The 18,437-nt window shown below is 45.3% G+C and overlaps 3 protein-coding genes across 4 annotated transcripts; 1 reads left to right on the top strand and 2 right to left on the bottom strand.

Moving 5' to 3' along the window:
- Window positions 1-528: 528 nt before the first annotated feature.
- On the top strand, window positions 529-3,475 carry LOC120822767 (cytoskeleton-associated protein 2). The gene is made up of 7 exons (XM_040182685.2): window positions 529-894; window positions 997-1,078; window positions 1,161-1,909; window positions 1,986-2,274; window positions 2,361-2,418; window positions 2,563-2,803; window positions 2,926-3,475. Exons 2-7 carry the CDS (start codon window positions 1,034-1,036, stop codon window positions 3,203-3,205), a joined length of 1,662 nt encoding a protein of 553 aa, XP_040038619.2. The 5' UTR covers window positions 529-894; window positions 997-1,033; the 3' UTR covers window positions 3,206-3,475.
- Window positions 3,476-3,895: 420 nt separating this feature from the next.
- Window positions 3,896-11,417, bottom strand: stt3a (STT3 oligosaccharyltransferase complex catalytic subunit A). Its single transcript, XM_040182684.2, has 18 exons — window positions 11,197-11,417; window positions 10,380-10,500; window positions 10,234-10,294; window positions 10,010-10,131; window positions 9,745-9,890; window positions 9,201-9,291; window positions 9,016-9,122; window positions 8,765-8,929; window positions 8,236-8,416; window positions 7,991-8,146; window positions 7,810-7,901; window positions 7,459-7,614; window positions 5,455-5,643; window positions 5,254-5,370; window positions 5,069-5,171; window positions 4,516-4,704; window positions 4,306-4,421; window positions 3,896-4,208 (listed from the first exon to the last, which is right to left on the bottom strand). Exons 2-18 carry the CDS (start codon window positions 10,465-10,467, stop codon window positions 4,170-4,172), a joined length of 2,118 nt encoding a protein of 705 aa, XP_040038618.1. The 5' UTR covers window positions 10,468-10,500; window positions 11,197-11,417; the 3' UTR covers window positions 3,896-4,169.
- A 494-nt stretch (window positions 11,418-11,911) lies between these two features.
- On the bottom strand, window positions 11,912-18,402 carry ei24 (EI24 autophagy associated transmembrane protein). 2 transcript variants are annotated; one of them, XM_078106522.1, is made up of 12 exons: window positions 18,215-18,370; window positions 17,281-17,417; window positions 16,623-16,768; window positions 15,907-15,967; window positions 15,603-15,669; window positions 15,407-15,531; window positions 14,827-14,946; window positions 13,798-13,909; window positions 13,601-13,712; window positions 13,291-13,365; window positions 13,003-13,203; window positions 11,912-12,197 (listed from the first exon to the last, which is right to left on the bottom strand). In XM_078106522.1, the coding sequence occupies exons 2-11, from the start codon at window positions 17,320-17,322 to the stop codon at window positions 13,041-13,043; spliced, it is 1,023 nt and encodes a 340-aa protein (XP_077962648.1). In that variant the 5' UTR covers window positions 17,323-17,417; window positions 18,215-18,370; the 3' UTR covers window positions 11,912-12,197; window positions 13,003-13,040. The 2 variants fall into 2 exon arrangements, with proteins under 2 accessions (XP_077962648.1, XP_040038203.1); XM_040182269.2 differs by having other exon boundaries at window positions 11,912-13,203; window positions 18,215-18,402.
- Between the last annotated feature and the right edge of the window lie 35 nt (window positions 18,403-18,437).

Raw genomic sequence — 18,437 nt, 5'->3', positions numbered from 1 at the left:
AATATTCCATTTAAGGTTTAAATACACATATTCTGCCACCTATTGGTAGAGATGTAAACACGTTTACTTTGTGTCTCCTTGTCTCTGCGTTCACTGAAGCAACAGCACAATATGTGGAAAAGAAATATCAGTGGAACGAGTCTGCGACCACAAACAACTTTGATTAAAGTATATTCCATCACACAGTGAACCGATTTGAGGGACCATCCCTGAACTTGTGTCTGAGAAAGACCTGACAGCTTTAGTTTTGCCACTGGGGGTCAGTTGCCACAACTGACCCGCAAGTACAACACTTTTCTCTAGTAAAAGTCAACAAAATATAAGGTTTATATGCTAGAAATTTGTCTGTGACGCATGCATAAACAAGGTTCACATTAGAAGAAAAGTTAATTAATGAATGAATATATAAATATAAATAATATATATGAATATAAATAAATAATCCTGCGTCAGACAAGACATTTTTCAATTCACACACTCCTTAATCGATGTACACAATAATACTAATTGCTTGTTGAGTTATTTGATGGAATATAGTTGGAGCAGGGACGGGTTAAGGGGCAGCGCGCGGTTCTCCTGAGGGCGATCCGTTTCTGGCACGAGGGCCGAGCCAGTACTTGAGAAATTATTTTCGGATTCAAATTTTTAAACCAAGGAGGAATGCGTTTTGTGGACGATCTGACGTAATCACCCCCCGCTCTCGTTCTCAGCTGAGAGTCTATTGGTGGGCTGTCGTCTCGCGATGCTTGTGTAACCAATTGCAGCGTAGCAACCGCGAGTTAAACCGAGTTTTGTTTTCCCTGTCGGCAGTCGAGCGACGTGTGTTGCTTTTGGATTGTGTCGCTTCGGCTGAGCGCTGTCCTCTTACAGTAGTTTAATAAAGTCAGCAGCGAGGTAAGTTACTGCTTGTACCTTTGCTTGAATACGACGTTAGTTATAGATGCGGTGTGACGCTGACTCGTCCTGCCGCTGCGTGTCGCTTTGTTCGCGTTTCAGAAACTGCCGTTGACTTGAACCCGGTCGAGGCTTCGAAATGGAAAACGTCGCAGTTTCCAAACGAAACCGCACCTTTAAGAAAGTAAGTTCGTTAAGTTAATGAACGTCGTATTAGGCGCTACTACATGCAGTTTATTTTTAACACCCGTTATCATTGTATTTAGGCAAACAAGGAAAACACCCAGTCTTCAAATGGAAGCAAGTGCTCCATCAGAAGAGACAAAACATCCGCTGCGCCCTTCCAACTGACCAATATAAAAAATGAGGATACCAAACACGGTCCCCTTAAACCCAAAGCGGACCCCCAGTCCACATCTGGGGAGGCTCTGAAAAGGGGAAAGGCGGCGCAGAAGGAGGCTAAAAGAGTCGCTTCTAGTGTCAAACCACGTCAGACACACAGCCGGGCCTTCCTCTGCCAGCAGACTGTGAAACACAAAGCAGAAGTTGCAAAAGTTGCAGAAGCTCCAAAGCCACCGGCCGCTGGGCCGCCATCAAAATCTGCTCTCGGCATGTACCGAGGCAAGATTGTGCAGTCAAAAATTGGATCCATTTGGAAGCCAACCGCTGGTGGAGCAGACCTCAAAGCGGGGGATCAAAATGTGATGAGACGCAGGTCCAAGTCGCTCGCTGACCTGCAGACGAGCTCCAGGTCAGCGATGGATAGACCGCCTCAGGTGACCAAGCCCGCTGTCGTCAGCCGTCCTGCTGGAGTCCAGACTGCTCGTCGTCCTGCCAGAGTCGTCTCCGAAACACTCGCCAGCTCCAGAAACGCCAACGTGGCTCCCGTCCAGGGAGGTGGGACTTGCAGATCAAAGCCAAAGATGCTGGCAACAAACAGGCAGGTCAACAAACCGCCTGTCTCAAGTGCCCGCAGTCAGTACAGATTCACCATGGAGAATGCCGAGGAGAGGAGGTAACGTCTTCATACACACGCCTTTTTGTTATTTCTATTCAGAAATACTGAAATATTTGTGTGTTCCCTCCTGCAGAGCGAAACTGGCCGATTGGCTGGCCTCCAAGGGCAAGACCTTCAAGAGACCAGCAGCGGCGGCCGCGGAAACCTCTAAAACCAGAGGCCCCGCGAAAGCTAACGTAGATCTAAATCCTCAGGCTCGGCCGGCTGCACGGAGACAGCCTGAAGCCCGACTGGAAGCTTGCAAGCCAGAGTCTGAGGGGGCTTCGTTAGAAACGCAAAGCCAAACGGCACCGGCGATCATGAACATCACTCTGGACCTGCTCGAAAACTCTGACGTTGACCCGCAGGACAGCGTGGATGATGTAAGGAGACCTGCTGTGTTTCGTTGCTTTAATAAAGATATTACACGGTGGTTAACCATGTTCTTTCCTTTGTGTCCCTCTGACAGATCGTGGTAAACCTTTGTGATGTTTTGGAAGCCCTGGCGATGCCCTCAGGCTCTGAAGGTAAGTCTACCAGTGGCTTTCCGCTGTGATATTCGATCTGCATTGGAAAATGAGTCATCCAGTCAGGTCACACCTGGATGTGTTCTGCCCGTGTCTTTGTAGCATCGTTCTCCCACAAATGCGTCCTTTTTTGTGTCCGTTTAGAGCTTTCACAGGCGACGAATGTTAGCAGCGATGCACAAATGGAGGACAGCAAACCACATTCTGAGTGCATCGTAGACGGGGCGCAGCAGCAGATGTCTGAGGCCGTTGCACAAGTGAAGGATGGAGTAGAGGAAAGTGAGGAAGGAGAGAGCGACGAGGAGTGCGTGATGGCGACCTCGCCACAGATGGCAGGCGCTTCAGTGATAAAGTACAGTGTGAAGACCACCCCATACCTGCAGAGGTGAGTCCATCCACTTTTGATCAGCGTTTCGTGAGCTGCTCTTTCAAAACTAAGGCAACGGAGCAAAGTTATTTCTCTTCACTTCCAACCCGCAGTATTTTCTTTTTAAATATTCTGTTCAGTGTCAAGAGGACAATTGAAGAGGAGGCCAGCACAAGCAGGTCCAGGAGAAAGAGCAGCATTAAAGATCTGAAGTTCCTCACACCGGTTCGCCGGTCCTGCCGCATCGAGCGGAACGCCTCCCGCCTGCCCCCGATGCTGGTGGATCCGGATCCTTGCGTGTCGTCCTTGGCTGAGCTGCTGAAGCTGGACGACAATCCCAACGCCTACATCTACAGAAAAAACCACGCCCTCCCAGAGGAGCAGGCGGACCGGACGGCGGGGGGCTCCGGAAATGTTTAAAACAAATCTTAAATGTACGAGACCACAGCTAATGGACACTTTACTAATGTTGAAAAGCAGTTTAATAATTAAATGTTATTGTATTGGGAGGGAAACATTATTCCGGTCTAGCGATTGCGTTTAGACTGTCCCTTAATACTAATCATTTTAATATAACTTGATGACTTTTGTATTGTCTATTGTAATAATATCTTTATCCTACACATGACATACTGTAGATATATGAATAACACTTTGAGCAAGAACACTGAATAAAGCAAAGGAACCATATCTTGCGTTCTACATTTGTTTGTTAAAGCTACTCATGGGATGAATGTCGGAGGTGTGATCACTTATCCGTATTCTGCTCCAGTGATCCAAGGTTAATGTGTGGGGCGGATGTGACACAAACACAGAACTATGTACACATTTCACATCTTATACTACTTGTTACAGCCTACATGCGAAGTCTGCAACTTCTGTCTGCTGGTTCACAACAGATTTTGCAGGGTTTGCTAAAAAAAAAAAAAGACCGACGCGGTGTGCACGGAGTGACTGAGGAAGAGCAGGGAAAGAAAATGCAGCTGAACAAATACGCTATGTGATTTAAAAATACACCAGACGCAATGTGTGGCGGCCGGTGTTTATTAGTCTGTGTGGGAAACTGCGCTCCAATGTGTTTTGTGCACAGGTGAGGAAAAAAAGGCAAACTTTTATCATGTTTATTCCCACTTTAATAGACCATTGTAAAAACCCAAAGCACTCTTGAACTTTCTTTTGGACATGGACCAGCCCTCTGATCTCAGATGAGACGTTTATTACAAAAGGAAAATAATTCACAAAATCCCCAAAACAAAAATCTCTCTGCAATTTTCTTCCCCCAAAACAAAAGTATAAAAATTCTTTTGCCTCTCATCTGCAGACCACAGGGGAAGGTGTTCAGTGCTGTGCGCTAAAAGGCTGTTTCCACCAACGTCTGATGGTTTTATGTCCTTGAGAGACCACGATTGTCCAGATCTTTGACCTAAAATACAGTGAAATAAATGAAAATCAAACTTCCAATTCACTATATTGTCAAACTCACACGGCACCATGTTATCAATAAGAATGGCCATGTTTACCTTGTATATCCTAACAAGCCAGTGCTCTGTTGTGTAGGCCTCCTCCAACACATCCAGTTCAAAGTCTTTGTTACCGATCTCGGCGTTCCTCACTCGGTCATAACCAGGTGGTCGCTCTGCAGAGAAGATCAGTGAGATCAGAGGAAATCACCAGTATTACAGGACAAGAAAGCATCATTGCACTAGAGTTTTTGTGGCCAGGTTACTCACTGGCCTCTGTGTAGACCTGGCCGAAGCGGTAGTAGCACATCTTGTACATGAGGCAGTTGAGGAGGACGGGCGAGCCCTCGCGGTCCACCCTGAACTCCCCGGTGGGAGTGTAGTAGTCGTGCTCCTTGATGTGTTTGCCGGTGTCCGTGCTCCCGCCAATACGGACCATCCACAGAAACTTGTTGATGTCTGAAACGGACGGATGAATTAGAGAAGCGTTGAGAGAAACACTTCTTACGATTGCTTTCTGTGCTGCATTCAATGAGGAAACCATTTGACCATTTGGGAAACGAGCAATATCATTACTTAATGCAAAGAAGCCGGGAGGTATACTGTAGATCGGATGCTTATTGGAGATAATACATGCTTTACCATGCCTTCAGAACTACTGCAGAAGAGAGATATTAGAGACAAGTTCTCTTTGCGTTCATTGAAGGAGATATCCAACACGCCTTAAAAAATAAAGAACTAAAAAAGGCTCACGGGTTCGGTTGAACAATTGCAAACAGATAAATTCAGGATGTGTGTGGAGACGCGTTCAGTGTGGACGTACCATCCGAGGAATAACCAGTCAGTCCTCCGAAGATGACCAGCACATAACTGACATCCAGCTCCCTCATGATCTCGTAGGCCCGCTCTTCGGTGGACGCCATGGCCTACGGCACAAACAGCCATTATTCAGTCAGCTCAGCAGCGCTCTGTGGACCATGAGCCCCCCCTGAAGGTTCCCCGGCTCACCTGTCCAACTCTGGAGATGTGCGTGTTGTTCCAGGTGTTGTTGTCCACTAGGATGGTTCGATTTGCCATGGCAGTTATCTGGTAGCCGTAATCCCACCAGGACATGACTTTGGCATCCTGGAAACACAAAGTCACGCTCAGATTGTTTAGTGGAGACTCTCATATGATGATGCATAAGTCCTAATCTTCAGACCGTCTGACCTCAGGGGTGTTGTGGCGCAGCCAGTAGTAGGCCTCTCTGAAGTCATCGAAGATGATGCGGCTGCCGTCACCGCCGCGGGCCGACAGGACGATGGAGGGGGAGGAGTAAGCTTCGCTGGTCACCCAGGTAGAGTGGAAGGTGTATGTGATGAGGAAGAAGGCCATGACCAGAATCATCCCACTGGCAACCTGGTAGGAACATGTAGGGGGTCAGCAGGCTCAACCTCTCGGCCGGTGGGACCGTCAACATGCTGTTTATTTAAAACTACTGAAATAAAAGACAAGAGACTGGTGGGCTTCTCTGAAGAGTCTAATCGCTTTTTAGCAGTAAAAGAAAAACATCTAAAAAGGGGACCCACTTTATACTTTCAAGAAAGCAGTAAGGACCCCAAGAGAGAAGGCTGAGGGTTGTCATTAATGGGATTGAATGTGTTCACGTGCTTCTGCGCACTATTTTGCAATCTCTTAACCATTAGAGGTGGGAATCTCTTGGCACCTCACGATTCGATTCCGAGGTCAACGATTCGATTCTAAACAGATTATAGATTCTAAACCGATAAAACGATTATCTATGCATCTTTATTTTTCTAAATTTTCTCAAATCTGCTACTCAGGTTGCTAATCACTTCTTACTATTTGATAATTAAAGAAAATCAACAGATGAATTACCTTCTCTAATTTTTTATAAGAGGAAAAAAAATCTTTGTCACAAATATGATTTTCTATCAACAATGCAAGAACCAATGCAGCTTGCATTTCAACACAATATGGAAGTAGCCTATGTAAAAACTATTAAACATTCATTTTTCTTTTAAATTATTAAAAAAAAACGATCCACCATCTCAAAGGCACTGTTCCATCGGGTGCTGACATCCGTTATGAGTTTGTGGCATGGCAGACCCAGTGACCCACAAGGGACACTAGCTGCCAATCACAGTTAATGAAATGCGCAGTTATGGTAACGTAGGACACCGTGGCTGTTGATGTCCATGCGTTGCATGTTAAAGCTACCCTACCCGCTTCCATCAAAGTGTCCAAAACGTTCGCTTTGGTCTCACTGTACAGCGTTGGTATAGCTGTGTCGGTGAAGTATGGGCGAGAAGGTATTTTGTACTTCGGCTCCAGTGTATTCACCATTCCCCTTGTCCAGCTTGCCGTCAATCTCATAAAATCCAAAATGCTGCCATACGGCAGCTTTTAAAGAAGCCGGTGCAGGTCGTATACGTCTAGGGCTCTAGAGAGAAATCGAAAAATCGATGACCATTTGTAGTATGCTCTTGATGCTCAAATGGAATATAAAAAGCAGCAACTAGCTTTCACATGAGTTAAATGTTGTATAGAAGCAGCATACAATGGAAATACTGGAGTGAAGTGCATAGACCAAGAAAACTGTACCGAGGAATAAAAACAACAGAGAAAGGAACTTGAATATAATCATGGTCTATGCCAGTGGTTCCCAAACATCTGTCGAGCACCCCTTTGATTATAAAGGAACATTGAGGGCCCCGTTTTGGTGGTCGCAGGGCCTGTTACAAACTATCATCTAATCTGCCACACGCACACCAGTTCTGCTTGGTTTCTTTCATGTCTCTGGTGCAGCCATATGATATAGTGCCCTAACTTTGCAATTGTATGTCATCATTTGATATTGTTTTACCGCTGTGTGTGTCTGTGTGTGTCGGTTGGTAATAACGCTGCCGTGCATGAAACTGCTTTCTAATACTAATAAGGCTACATGTAGCTTTGTACAAGACCTCCTAACATCCAGAGCACAGTGTTGTTTGAGTATTGCCATCGGGAACTACAGGAAGAAAGGTAAAAGATTACGACCATGGAAGCATCATCTAGAACCAGCAGGAGTTCTTTGTTTTTGTTTAGATAAACAGTCACATACGGAGATCGCTGGAATCAAATGATGTTCTCTGTCCAAACGTGCACGCAGTACCAGATGTCAATCGACTGCAGATGCCCCCCTCGACCCGCCGCCTCCCTCAGTCCTCCTACCTCATTTTTGATGGGGTAGGTGGCGTCCTGCTGCTTCTTGCTTTTCTTGTCTGGCCGGCTGACATCCAGATTCTTCATGTACGTGGTTAGCACCTGGGATACGCCGATCCCGGATAGGATGCACATGACTGGAGCCAGAACCAACATGAGACGCACCTGAGGGGCGAACGAGCAGAAAAGTTATTAACCCACATTAAAAAAAAAACACACATCCACAAAAACCATCCCATTTGCTTTGTTAAAGTGTGTTTGTTTAATCATGCAAGTGTTGAAGTTCCATAAAAAGCAAAACAAATCCACGGCTCTCTCGGGAGTGTTGAGAGGCGGGCGGGGCTCTTTTATGAGACGTACCATGACAGCAGAGAAGTACATGCTGGTGACGCCATACATGATAATGAAGATCCTGGCGTCCGACAGGTTGTTGAAACAGTAATACAGTCCAACTGTGAGGAAAGGGAAGGCAACGGTCAGCCAGAAACCAACAAGAACACCCCCCCGTCACTCTGCGTGGTCCCGCTGAGCGTGCACTCGCCTGGGAACATGAAGACCAGCAGCTGGAGGTCAAAGTAGTACGAGGACCAGGTGGTGGGCTGGTGCTCAGAGACGGAGGCGATGATGGGGATGTTGTTCTTGGCATAGGAGGGATCCAGCAGGGAGTAGAAACGACCCGTCCACGGAGAGATCTTACCTGTCAGGATCCAAATCAAATGTAACTTTAATTACAGTTCAACACAACGGTAAAAAGGAACTACTGCTGCACCTCGTCAGCCTGCTTACCGGTCAGCATGAGAACAGTGCCCAGGGACAGCAGGATGAAGCCCACCAGGGAGATGACGCTCTTGAACAGCACCTCAAACTGCTGGCTATTGAGTTTGCTGCGCAGGTAGTCCACAAAGGCGTGAACCTGGCACAAGCCAAACACACCAAAGGCCGCCATGTGCTCCGATGACTGCACCGGCTGGTTCACAAAAAGAAGACAGAAATGGTGACGCTGGGCTTCATTGACACAAAGTTACCACCGATCTGGGACCACAACCTAGGGACGTTTCTTCAATATTTTCTCTCCTGAATCGGTTTGTACTCTTGGAACAATCTTAGATATTTCTCAGTTCATAAGAAAATAAGCAGAAATAATGAAGGAGACATGTGGGGGGGACAACAAAATGGTGCACACGTGTCGAGTCCAACAGCGATTTGGCTTGCAAGCTTATTTTGCGCCTTAAGTAAAAACTTTTCTATGCACATATCAGTGAATGAGGCCCGATGACTTGATAACAGAGTAGATCATAGAACATTTTCGCCATACCTGGAAACCAACAAAAGAGATCTGCATGGAGAGGATGGTGCCGAGGCAGTACACGGTGCAGTAAGCCACGTAGATCCGGTGGGAGAATCGACCTGTGAGCATCAGAACCAGGACGTGGAGGGGGATGAGGTTGATCAGGAACACGTAGCCACCCCAGGAAGAGACCTAGATACACACAAAAAACGTATCAGGACCACTTTACACCCGGAATTAATTCAATAAAGCACGTTGGAGATTTGTGTTCTCCTCACCATGTAGAAGTAGGCCAGTGCGCACACGGACGACCAGTAAACTGAACCCGTTTTCACAGCTTTGATCCACATGTAATAGGTCAACAGCATGCAGAAGATGGCAATACCTGGGTAGAGTAGCACAGAGCAATTAAGTTAAATGTGCGTTTTATGGACGTAATGCATTATGCTCATCACATGCATACCTTCATTATCATAGGAGCCAGCGACAGAACGAGAGATATAACCAGGCACCACTGCAATCATGGCGGCAGCCAGGAGTCCAGCACCTGCATCCTGAAGAGACAAGAGGCTCTTATGCGGGAATAGAATGTACGTTTTCATATCACCAAAGCATATAAAAATGTTTCGTTGTTGCGTCTCTATTTCGGCTGCTTCTCTTCCTGTAAAGCACGTTGAAACCAGAAGGAGAAAGATAAAGGGCTATTTAATTAAAGCACTTTATATTGTATTAACTTATGATTCTAAAAAAAAGGGACATTCCACGAGAGAGAAATCTGTGGAATCTGTTGGACAATGTCTCCTGCATCTTTGAAAGTAATATGTTTATGTCTGAGAAGATAACCCTGATAATGAATGGGTTTTTATTTTATATTGAGCATAAGAAACCAAGTGATGGTAAGGAGCTGAAAAGATAACATCCGATTTTTTTTTTTTTTTAAAGAAACATTTTCTTTAAGAATTTATGACCATAATAAAATTGATTGTGGCATATATTATATTTTCTACCTTCAACTCCTTGGTGAAGTGGTAGGTGACTATGGCGGTGAAGGAGGAGAACAAGGGAGCCAAGAACACGCAGACATTACGGATGTCAATGGTGATGTGGAAAAAGTGTAGGACGTGGTACAGGAGGGCCGAGGTGATCATCAGCCCTGGTGAGAGAGAGAGAGACGGGTTCAAGAGTGCCACTATTGGCATCCACAAGCCAGAATGAAGTTAGTAAGCTTACATTGTACTGTGCCATTGGATTTGTGTTATATTTGATTCCTACCTGGATAAATGGTGCCACCGATGATCCTCCCCAGAGGATACCATGCCCTGTCGTCAAACCAGTTGTGAAACTGATAAAATCCTTCCTCTGTCAGGAAGCGGGTGGTACGGTAGTTGAAGTACCTGCAGGTGAGCGGAGGGTATAGGTTGAGACGTTACTTAGAAAAGGGAGGAACGAAATCGAAAGAATCCTTGGAATATAAACATGACCGAAGTAAAACGTACGGATCAAACTCATGGATGACACTTTCGAACCGCAAGACGGAAAAGAGTCTGGTGGAGAAGGCTGAGGAGAAAGAAGAGCACATGGATCAGTGGGATTTGTTCTTGGAGCGAGCGGGATCTCGTGTCTCGTGCAGCGGAGGACTCACATAGGACAGCGGCCATAGACAGGATGAGCAGCTTCAGCAGCGTGTCCTGTTTCTCATAAGACAAGCGGAGGAAGCCCATCTTGGTCATTTTGGCGAGGTCTGGGATTGCTCACCGCACTACCTGCAAAGGGAGGAACACCACCACTGTGAGACTGCCAGGCACAAATCAGACCCTGGAGAAACGCCCCGCATTGCCCAGTAGAAGTACATGAAACCAGCGTTTAAATGACCAGTTAGTTGTCATTCATAAAAAAAAAATCAATGAGTCAACTTTCAATCCCAGCCCAACCAGATAAGGCCACGCGTCAGGAACCAGGAAGCACCCACAATGAAAAACCTGCGGGGATTTCTTCCTGTTTTCTTCAGATTTTGCAAGCTTTTGCAAAAGCTAAAACACAAACTATCAAGCTCAACAAACCTTTAATAATGCTAACTTTGGGAGCTAGCTTGTTTTAGTACTGGCGATCAATCCAAATTCACAAAGCCACGAAATAAACAGCAGCTAACATTGTTTCACTATACGTTAAGGACTAACAGGCATTATGTGCACATTGATGCCAAGACAGCATCTTATAGCAACGCAGCATCAGGCCGGATAATGTTGACGCTGCTTCCATCCTGGTAGAAGTGAGTAGCTAGCGAGGCTAAGCTGCTAGCTGCAGTATAATGGACAACCTAGCTTCGCGCCTCCTATCTCGCCTATGTTGATGCTATCGGCGACACCGTAACATATGACAGCAAGACAATAGCATAAAATGAAAACTGGTGCGATTAAATGAGTTTACAGATTTGACGTTTAATGTTTAGCAAGACTCACCCGCTCCGCTCCTGTTACTTAAACACTATTCACACACAACCTTCACCATATACTGATCCTTCCCCTACCGCGCTATACTGCGCGCCTATTGGTTAAGCGTCAGTTAAGAGTAATGATACTTGAATCTGATTGGTTCTTCGGCTGTCATTCAAATTTGGTTTCCTACTTTGCCGCTGTCCTGTTGTGACGTGTCCTTAGTGAGTACAGCAAACGTGTCGCCTGCTAGTGGTGAAAAAATCAAGATACTGCTGAAATAATACCAGTCGTTCAACCTTAGACTAAAAGAGGAAGTATCAATTGTTAACAGCTATGCGGCAAATTAACAAATGCGATCGTTTGAAATTATTGATAAACATTTTGGAAGCTGTCAGGTTCAGATCAGATGGCTTTACTGCAGTGCAGTAACGTTAGTTAAATATTCACAATAATTGTATTAACTCTGCATTTTGCTGCTTATTTGTACCCTTTTCCATTACTACTGAATAGCACAGAATTATTTGAATTATGTGGAAAACAACATCTACTAGAAAACAACATCTACTTTCTTCTGCAGTACTTTATGTTTAATAGCTTTTCAGTATGACCAACATATTTGAGATTTCAAGGCAACCACCCAAAACTGTACCTCCTACTACGTAATCTTTCCTCTGTTGAGTTTGAACCCCTCTCTAGTCCTCACCAGTAGTATCAAAAGCTCCAAACAGAGATCAAAATATTGAATACAGACCGATTTTATTGAAATCAGAAGTATTACTTTTACAAAACCTCACTCACACACATCAGTCTGCACAAACACTATGTTCGTCTTAAAATAATTGCACATGGTTTTCAAAAATCAGGGCTCATTGGGCTCCGATGAGTGGGAGAAAGGTCGGCGTCAGGGTGGCTGCGTGGTGGTGGGCATCTGGTCGAACATTCGGGGTAAATTGACATCATGTAAACCACAGCAATAGATCAGCCCGATGATCCAAGTAGGTTTACTTCAGCTTCAGGGGGGTCAACTAGAGCAATAAAAAGACACCAACTACATGACTCCTTATGTTATAACAGAGCTTCGCATTGTAGTGGTTGAAGGGGAATGAACAGAATGTAGAAGCAACAGTTTGGCGTCATCTCTCCTACCGATTCACAAAGGCTGAAAAGGCTCCGGCAGCTTTTCCTTTGCTGGTATCCCCTTCATTTGCAACATGCACATCTCAATGGACGGTAGTGTGATTCAATTTGGAAAGAATCAAAAAGCTAACAAATAACAAAAGTGACCAATCTTTCTTCATAGCAGCTCCTGAACTGGTTTGTATATTCTACAAAAAAAAAAAAACAGGATAAGAAGACCCTCTTTTTTAGCCTTTTAACCATACAAGTTCATGTCTGAACACTTAGGACACCACCGTTTGACATTAAAACATTCGATCTGTGAGGAAGGAACGTGACCTGCAACATGACGCACACATGTACTGTGGATACATCCAGACTGTGCTTTGCTTCTGAATACAAACAAGGCGCTACACCTTTTCTTAAACATATTATAACTACGTGATTTCTTGTGCTGTGATTTATTAAAAGGAAAGTCACTCAAATGGCACATATTACAGAAAAAAAACCCAACAATGACAGAAAATTAAAAAGAGAAAGGTCAAGAGCTCATTCTGTGTTATGTTTTTTTGAGTGTGTGAGGCACAGGTCACATTGAAAATGTGTCTGGTGGGCTCTGCAAACCAATAACCATCGTGAAAGAGATTGGATTAAAAAAAAAACATGTAAACCCTCATACACCACCAAATATCATCTTCAATTAAGGAAATCCACCTGGAAGAATCACCCTCTCCTCCCCCCTACTATCCCCTTCACTGGGTGGGGAGAGGTCTCTGGCGGGCCGGGGAGGTGTGTGGGGAGGACAGCTTCTCTGAGGAGGTGGACGACGTCAGGGAGGATTGCAGGTGGACAGTCTTGTGGAAAAACTTGTTGCTGATCAGAACCACCAAGGAGAAGAGACGTAGCTGGAAGTGGCTGAAAGAGTGGGAGGAACACAAATGTGATCAGTGGCTCGACGCTAGTTTGTTTTAAGGAAAAGAATAGTCTTTATTTCACACTCACTACAGCTTTGATGGCGTCTTGGCCTCATTAGCGCTGATGATGAATAGAGGGAAGAGGATGGAGAACAAGCAGCCACTAAGCAGAGAATGAAGAACAGAAACATTCCACACGGTGAATTCATTAAAGGATACCTGATTCCAGAGTGCACTTTGACTCTTCTTCTCTGTCTTTTGTGGTATTTTGTCAAGTAAATCAACAATAATTTGCAGTTTCATTGATTGTTCTGAAATATTCTTTCCAGGTTTTCAAACATTAAATGTATCTTCCCAGAGCGAACAAACTAAATGGGGTGGGGGGGGCGAAGACTGACCTGATGATGTACGAGGAGGGCAGGGCGGTCAGCAGAGCCATGGGCAAACCAAAGCCGAAGTAATAGGGCCAGTTCCTCTCAATGTTGGAAAGCCGTTGGTGCATCTCAATGCCTTAAAGAAACAATGACGGCCTCAGTTTTGAGTTCTCCACTCGATCCGGAGGATCGGGGTGAAGAATGCAACGCGAGTATCTCACCATGGTTGAACCAGCGATACTCAAAGCAGTACAGCGAGTAGAGCAGCGACATGTGGAGGAGGCTGACCATCTGGCCAATGGCATCGATGGGGAAAAGGCTAACAATCATGCCCTAAAGGACCACGACAATCCACAACACAACAGTCAGAGAGTAGACATTCTCATTGTTGTACTTTTTGTTAGAAACGATGTGTGACACCAGATTTTTATTTATTTTTTTTATTTTATTTTCCGCACTTTAAGGCACACTTAAAAGCCTTTAATTTTGTGCGCCTTATAATCCGGAGCGCCTTATATATATGGATCAATTGGTTAATCGCTTGATCCATACTGGTTGTACACGGCGCTCAAGGCGCTCTGCTAAACATTCCAAAGCTGCTCAAGTGCGTGAGATATGGAGCTTGTTTCAGGGCGCGTCGGAGAAACAAAGCTGTCGTTCTCGCCGAGCACTTCATGAGATTAGAGCGAGAGACGGCGCCCTTTTCTTTACAGTAGCTGAACCATCTTAACGGGGAAAATGAGTTATTCTAAAAGGAGCCCTTGGTAGGCGGCGCGGCTGGAGAGCAGCCAAAGATTTAAGGCGTGGATGGCGAGGGGGGCGGCGGGAGCGGACGCACCTCGCAGCATCGATCGGACCCTGAAAGCACCGTCTCCACCTCCCCACATCCACCCGCCCCGACGTCAAACGTTTGACAGCAGGATCTTATGCGCATTATAATCCGGTGTGCCCTACATATGAAAAATTAATTCATTCATTCAAGGTGCGCCTTATAATCCGGTGCGCCTTATAGTGCGGAAAATACGGTACAATATTCTCTGAATTGAGAGTCTGGCATGAAATAGTTTGTCCGACACGCTGGAGAACTCATGAACGGAAACTCAAACACTCGAATGAAGAGCAAGTATTTTTTTGAAGGTATTTGCACTAAGGTGTGATTTTATAGCACGAGTGCACAGAGAAGAACCAGCTAGGGCTTTATTTATTAAAAAGGAAGAAATCCAAGGTTGATCAGTCAATTTAAAATGTACCTGAATGAGGAAGAGTGCCTGGAGAAGAAGGTTGAAGAGCATGTCTGCGATGATCTTACTGACGCTGGGGAACGGCTGCGCTTTACATCCAGACACCTCAAATGCTAAGTCGGCTATATCCTGGAACAGAGAACCGCAGCCTGATGTCTACACGTGTGTCAACTACGCATATGAAAAAAAAACAAGACTATAAACGCTACGGTCGCAGTCATTTGCTTTGTGACGGCAATATAACATGACAGGAGAAACACATTTATATGAAATAATGTAATGAAATGCTATCTGTAAGTGATCACCTCACATATGTTCTATTTAAGACATTTATTCATGTTTTCCAACTAGCTGCGTTAGCTAGAATCCCATGGCAATTCAGACTTCTGTGTGCATGCTTGCTTTGTGCCTGCAGTTGTGTCATATAAAACCTCCAGTGATGCCTTGTACCTTGTTTTTAATCACATTCCCAGCAGCTGAAAGGTTTTTATTGGGGGTCACATGGGTCATGTTCAACAGTGTGACTTAAGTTCATCTGTGAAAAAAGAAAGACCACTTGCTCAGACGTATCTTTACAGCCGGGCCTTACCTGGAACCAGATGGCGTTGACTATCTTACTGAGGACGAACAGAGGGAGAACCCAGAGAGCGCTGAAGACGGAGGTCAGGATGAACTCTAACCAGGACCACACACTGCCATGGAGGGAGGGGTCACCTGGAGCAAAACACAGCCTGTTGACTGACTGGCACCGACAGCGAGCCACATTCACCAGCAGCCATACATACCGATGATCTTTGCTGTGAGAGCCTGCAGCAGGGGGATGAACACCCGGTAGAAGAGAAACAGACTGAGCTGGGGAGAGAAATTAAAGTCTTCAAACTCATGCTTCCCGAGGAAGGTCACATTGGCCGCACCACATGGGTGTATTGCAGCTGGGTATATGAGAGACAGAGCCTTTAGTTGACATTTAGAAGAAGGGCTTTAATCCTACGTTCACAGGAGCTTACAGAGTCAAAATGTTGCACGTTGTAAAGTCTCTACTGCTGTCTGCGGTGAGGATGTACTCAAACGGAAAGTTAGAAATCTCACCCAGAACACTCCTCCATTCCAGGCGCAGCACTGAAAAATCCGGCTGGCTACTTTGGGGTCACTGAAAGAGAAAATACAATGTCCCTGTGCATCATTGTTCACTTGCATCCCTTTAACTTTACTTTTCTCCCTTAACTAGTCAGACAGACCAACAGATTGCAGTTTGCAGACTGAAGGTATGTGGAACACAGGACTTTACTCACACGCATGTGTGGCAACAGATGGAGAACGAGGAGAATATAAACAACTGCATTTGATGCTTCAGTTAAACAACCAGTTGTTTTTACACAATTATTAACTCATTTTCCTCATTAATAGTGACATGAGCATAAGGAACAAATTTCAACCTCTTTTTGTTTACACTTACAAAGAACCACAACGCATGCTCGGGGCATTTTGTTGACCCGAGTTCAGTGCTCACTCACGAGTCCCGTAAACTCCTGCTCTTTAGAGTAATGTCAGGAAAAACCTTCGCCTCGATGTAAATAAAGTTTGACTGGTGGAGATAGTGGGGGACGGTGCACAGGACGTCCCCCTGAGATTATCGTGTCGGGAGCAGCAACGTTCCAACCTCTTTAGAAGAGCTGCTATGAGTCCCACAAATATCAATGATGTATGCAGACACAAAAAAAACACCTATGGTTATATCTGACTATGGCTGGGTGTACAAATCAGTAGCAGCTCAACCAGAATACGCAGCTTCTTCTTTGGTCTACCTGTCCGGTTTGCGCTCCTCACTCTGTGCCCGTCTCTGTGCCAGGGCCCCGCTGGCCCTTCTCCTCCGCTGCTCCTCCCTTTTCTGCTGAATGCGGGCATCCAGCTTGGAGATTGTTCCAATCCCCAATATGGAGTCCTTGATCCCCTAAAGAACCCAGAGCGAGAAAGAAGACCCCTTCAGTTACTGTTCCTAACTTGTAAAAAAGGCCAAAAGGCCGCATTGCACTGTCTCCTAAGTGCTTGCTGTGAAGAATTAAACAGACACAGGTATTTGGAGGAAGTTTCCATTGACAATATTTTCAAACTTGATGGTTTGAAGATGTTTTATGTCATGCATTGATACAGAATTATATAGCTTCCATCCTTATTTCTACTAAAACCCACACATTTTAGGCAGCTGCAAGATTATTGAATCTATCAGTAATATTTTGACCATACATGAATATACATGAAGTAAGCTAGATATTATAAATCCCTTTCAATATAGTTGTACATGAAAAAATGTCCATTGAGTGTCTCTGCCATTTCCAAAATAACACTGAACTTTGAATTTATGGATCTGGTTCACTGTCAATGAACTTCACCTTTGTGTGTTTTGTGTGTGTGTGTGTGTGTGTGTGTGTGTGTGTGTGTGTGTGTGTGTGTGTGTGTGCTGACCGTCGCAACATTGCGGAGGAAGGCCCTGACGCTGTCTGTCATCTCCGGAGCAGCAGCAGATCCATCAACTGCAGAAGGAGGGGGGGCTGGCGACCTGGGGGTCCGCGCTCATGGCAGGGAGGGGCTCCTCCAGAAACCTGCCAATCACCAGAAGAGCTTACAGTGAGGGCCAGAAGGAGAACAACTCCAAACATCAGAAATAAACTTTACATTTAAAATGCAGATCAAACCAGCAGGAGACTCACTGGTGTGCTGTGCGATACCGTTGCTAGAGGCACTTATCTATTGCTTGCATTATAATGTAAGAATGGTTTAGTTCACTTAATTCACCCGCCCAAGTCACCTGCCCAAAATGATTAGTAGAATTCTTCAGTTATGGAGAATAATCACCAGATCATTTTAGCACAGCATCTTGGCAGTTGGAAATAGTTTTTCATACATTAGTTTAAACAATGATCCTTCTGGTTCACTTATAATTTGCTTTGGTTAAAAGTATGTTCTTTGTGTTGGATACTTTCTGTGTTATAACAGGATCGAACAGGATCTGCAATGCTTACCTACTTGCTGTTGTCAAGTGTCTCTCGTCAATAACGTGACTATTAAGTTATAAGGTTTATAAGTCAACCCGTTAGCGAGCGGATGGACGTTCGCTCGGGTCGCTAATAGCAAACACGGTGACAACTCGCGCTGTCTCGCCAAAAACAGTCAGAGTAACGTTACGCGTGCAGCCTGTCGTGGTGAAGCTAGCCGGGTTAGCATGACGTCCGGTGTCTCAGGACAGTGAGACTTTGGTCGGCTTGTTTAGTGCTGTGCTCGCGGGTCTTGTGTTGCTAGCTAACAGCTAGCACGCTCAGCAACTCGTCTCACTTTGGTGTTTCCCGTCAACGAGCGCGTCGAGTCGGACAGAAAACGGGTCGACCGGTATCTTCCTTACCTCATGCGAAGGACGCGGGGTTATGCTAACTTGATTAATACTTTCTTCCCCCCCTCCCCTTATGAATGTGACAACAACAACCACAACAACAACCAGACACTGCCAGCAGCCAGGGCCGTGCAAAACATATTGCGCAAGCTCCGGCCTCTAAGGAACATGGGAAATGTAGTCTTGGGATGACGTGCGAGGAACAGCGTATTCAACTCGCGATCGCAACAAACAA

The sequence above is a fragment of the Gasterosteus aculeatus genome, chromosome 7 (assembly GCF_964276395.1).
Source record: "Gasterosteus aculeatus chromosome 7, fGasAcu3.hap1.1, whole genome shotgun sequence".
Lineage (NCBI taxonomy): Eukaryota > Metazoa > Chordata > Actinopteri > Perciformes > Gasterosteidae > Gasterosteus > Gasterosteus aculeatus.
The sequence above is the reverse complement of the archived record's forward strand: the minus strand, read 5'-3'. Positions and strand labels throughout refer to the sequence as shown.

Coding starts and splice junctions, on each gene's coding strand:
- LOC120822767 (XM_040182685.2), top strand. CDS start 1,034: ATGGAAAACGTCGCAGTTTCCAAACGAAACCGCACCTTTAAGAAA. Junction 1,910..1,985: donor GAGAATGCCGAGGAGAGGAG/GTAACGTCTTCA, acceptor TCCCTCCTGCAG/AGCGAAACTGGCCGATTGGC. Junction 2,804..2,925: donor ACCACCCCATACCTGCAGAG/GTGAGTCCATCC, acceptor TATTCTGTTCAG/TGTCAAGAGGACAATTGAAG.
- stt3a (XM_040182684.2), bottom strand. CDS start 10,467: ATGACCAAGATGGGCTTCCTCCGCTTGTCTTATGAGAAACAGGACACG. Junction 8,930..9,015: donor CACTGGCCTACTTCTACATG/GTGAGGAGAACA, acceptor GTGTGTATCTAG/GTCTCTTCCTGGGGTGGCTA. Junction 7,902..7,990: donor GCTGGTCTTCATGTTCCCAG/GCGAGTGCACGC, acceptor CTTTCCTCACAG/TTGGACTGTATTACTGTTTC.
- ei24 (XM_040182269.2), bottom strand. CDS start 17,322: ATGACAGACAGCGTCAGGGCCTTCCTCCGCAATGTTGCGACG. Junction 15,532..15,602: donor TCTCACAGCAAAGATCATCG/GTATGTATGGCT, acceptor GTTTTGCTCCAG/GTGACCCCTCCCTCCATGGC. Junction 13,366..13,600: donor CCCTCCTCGTACATCATCAG/GTCAGTCTTCGC, acceptor TTCTCTGCTTAG/TGGCTGCTTGTTCTCCATCC.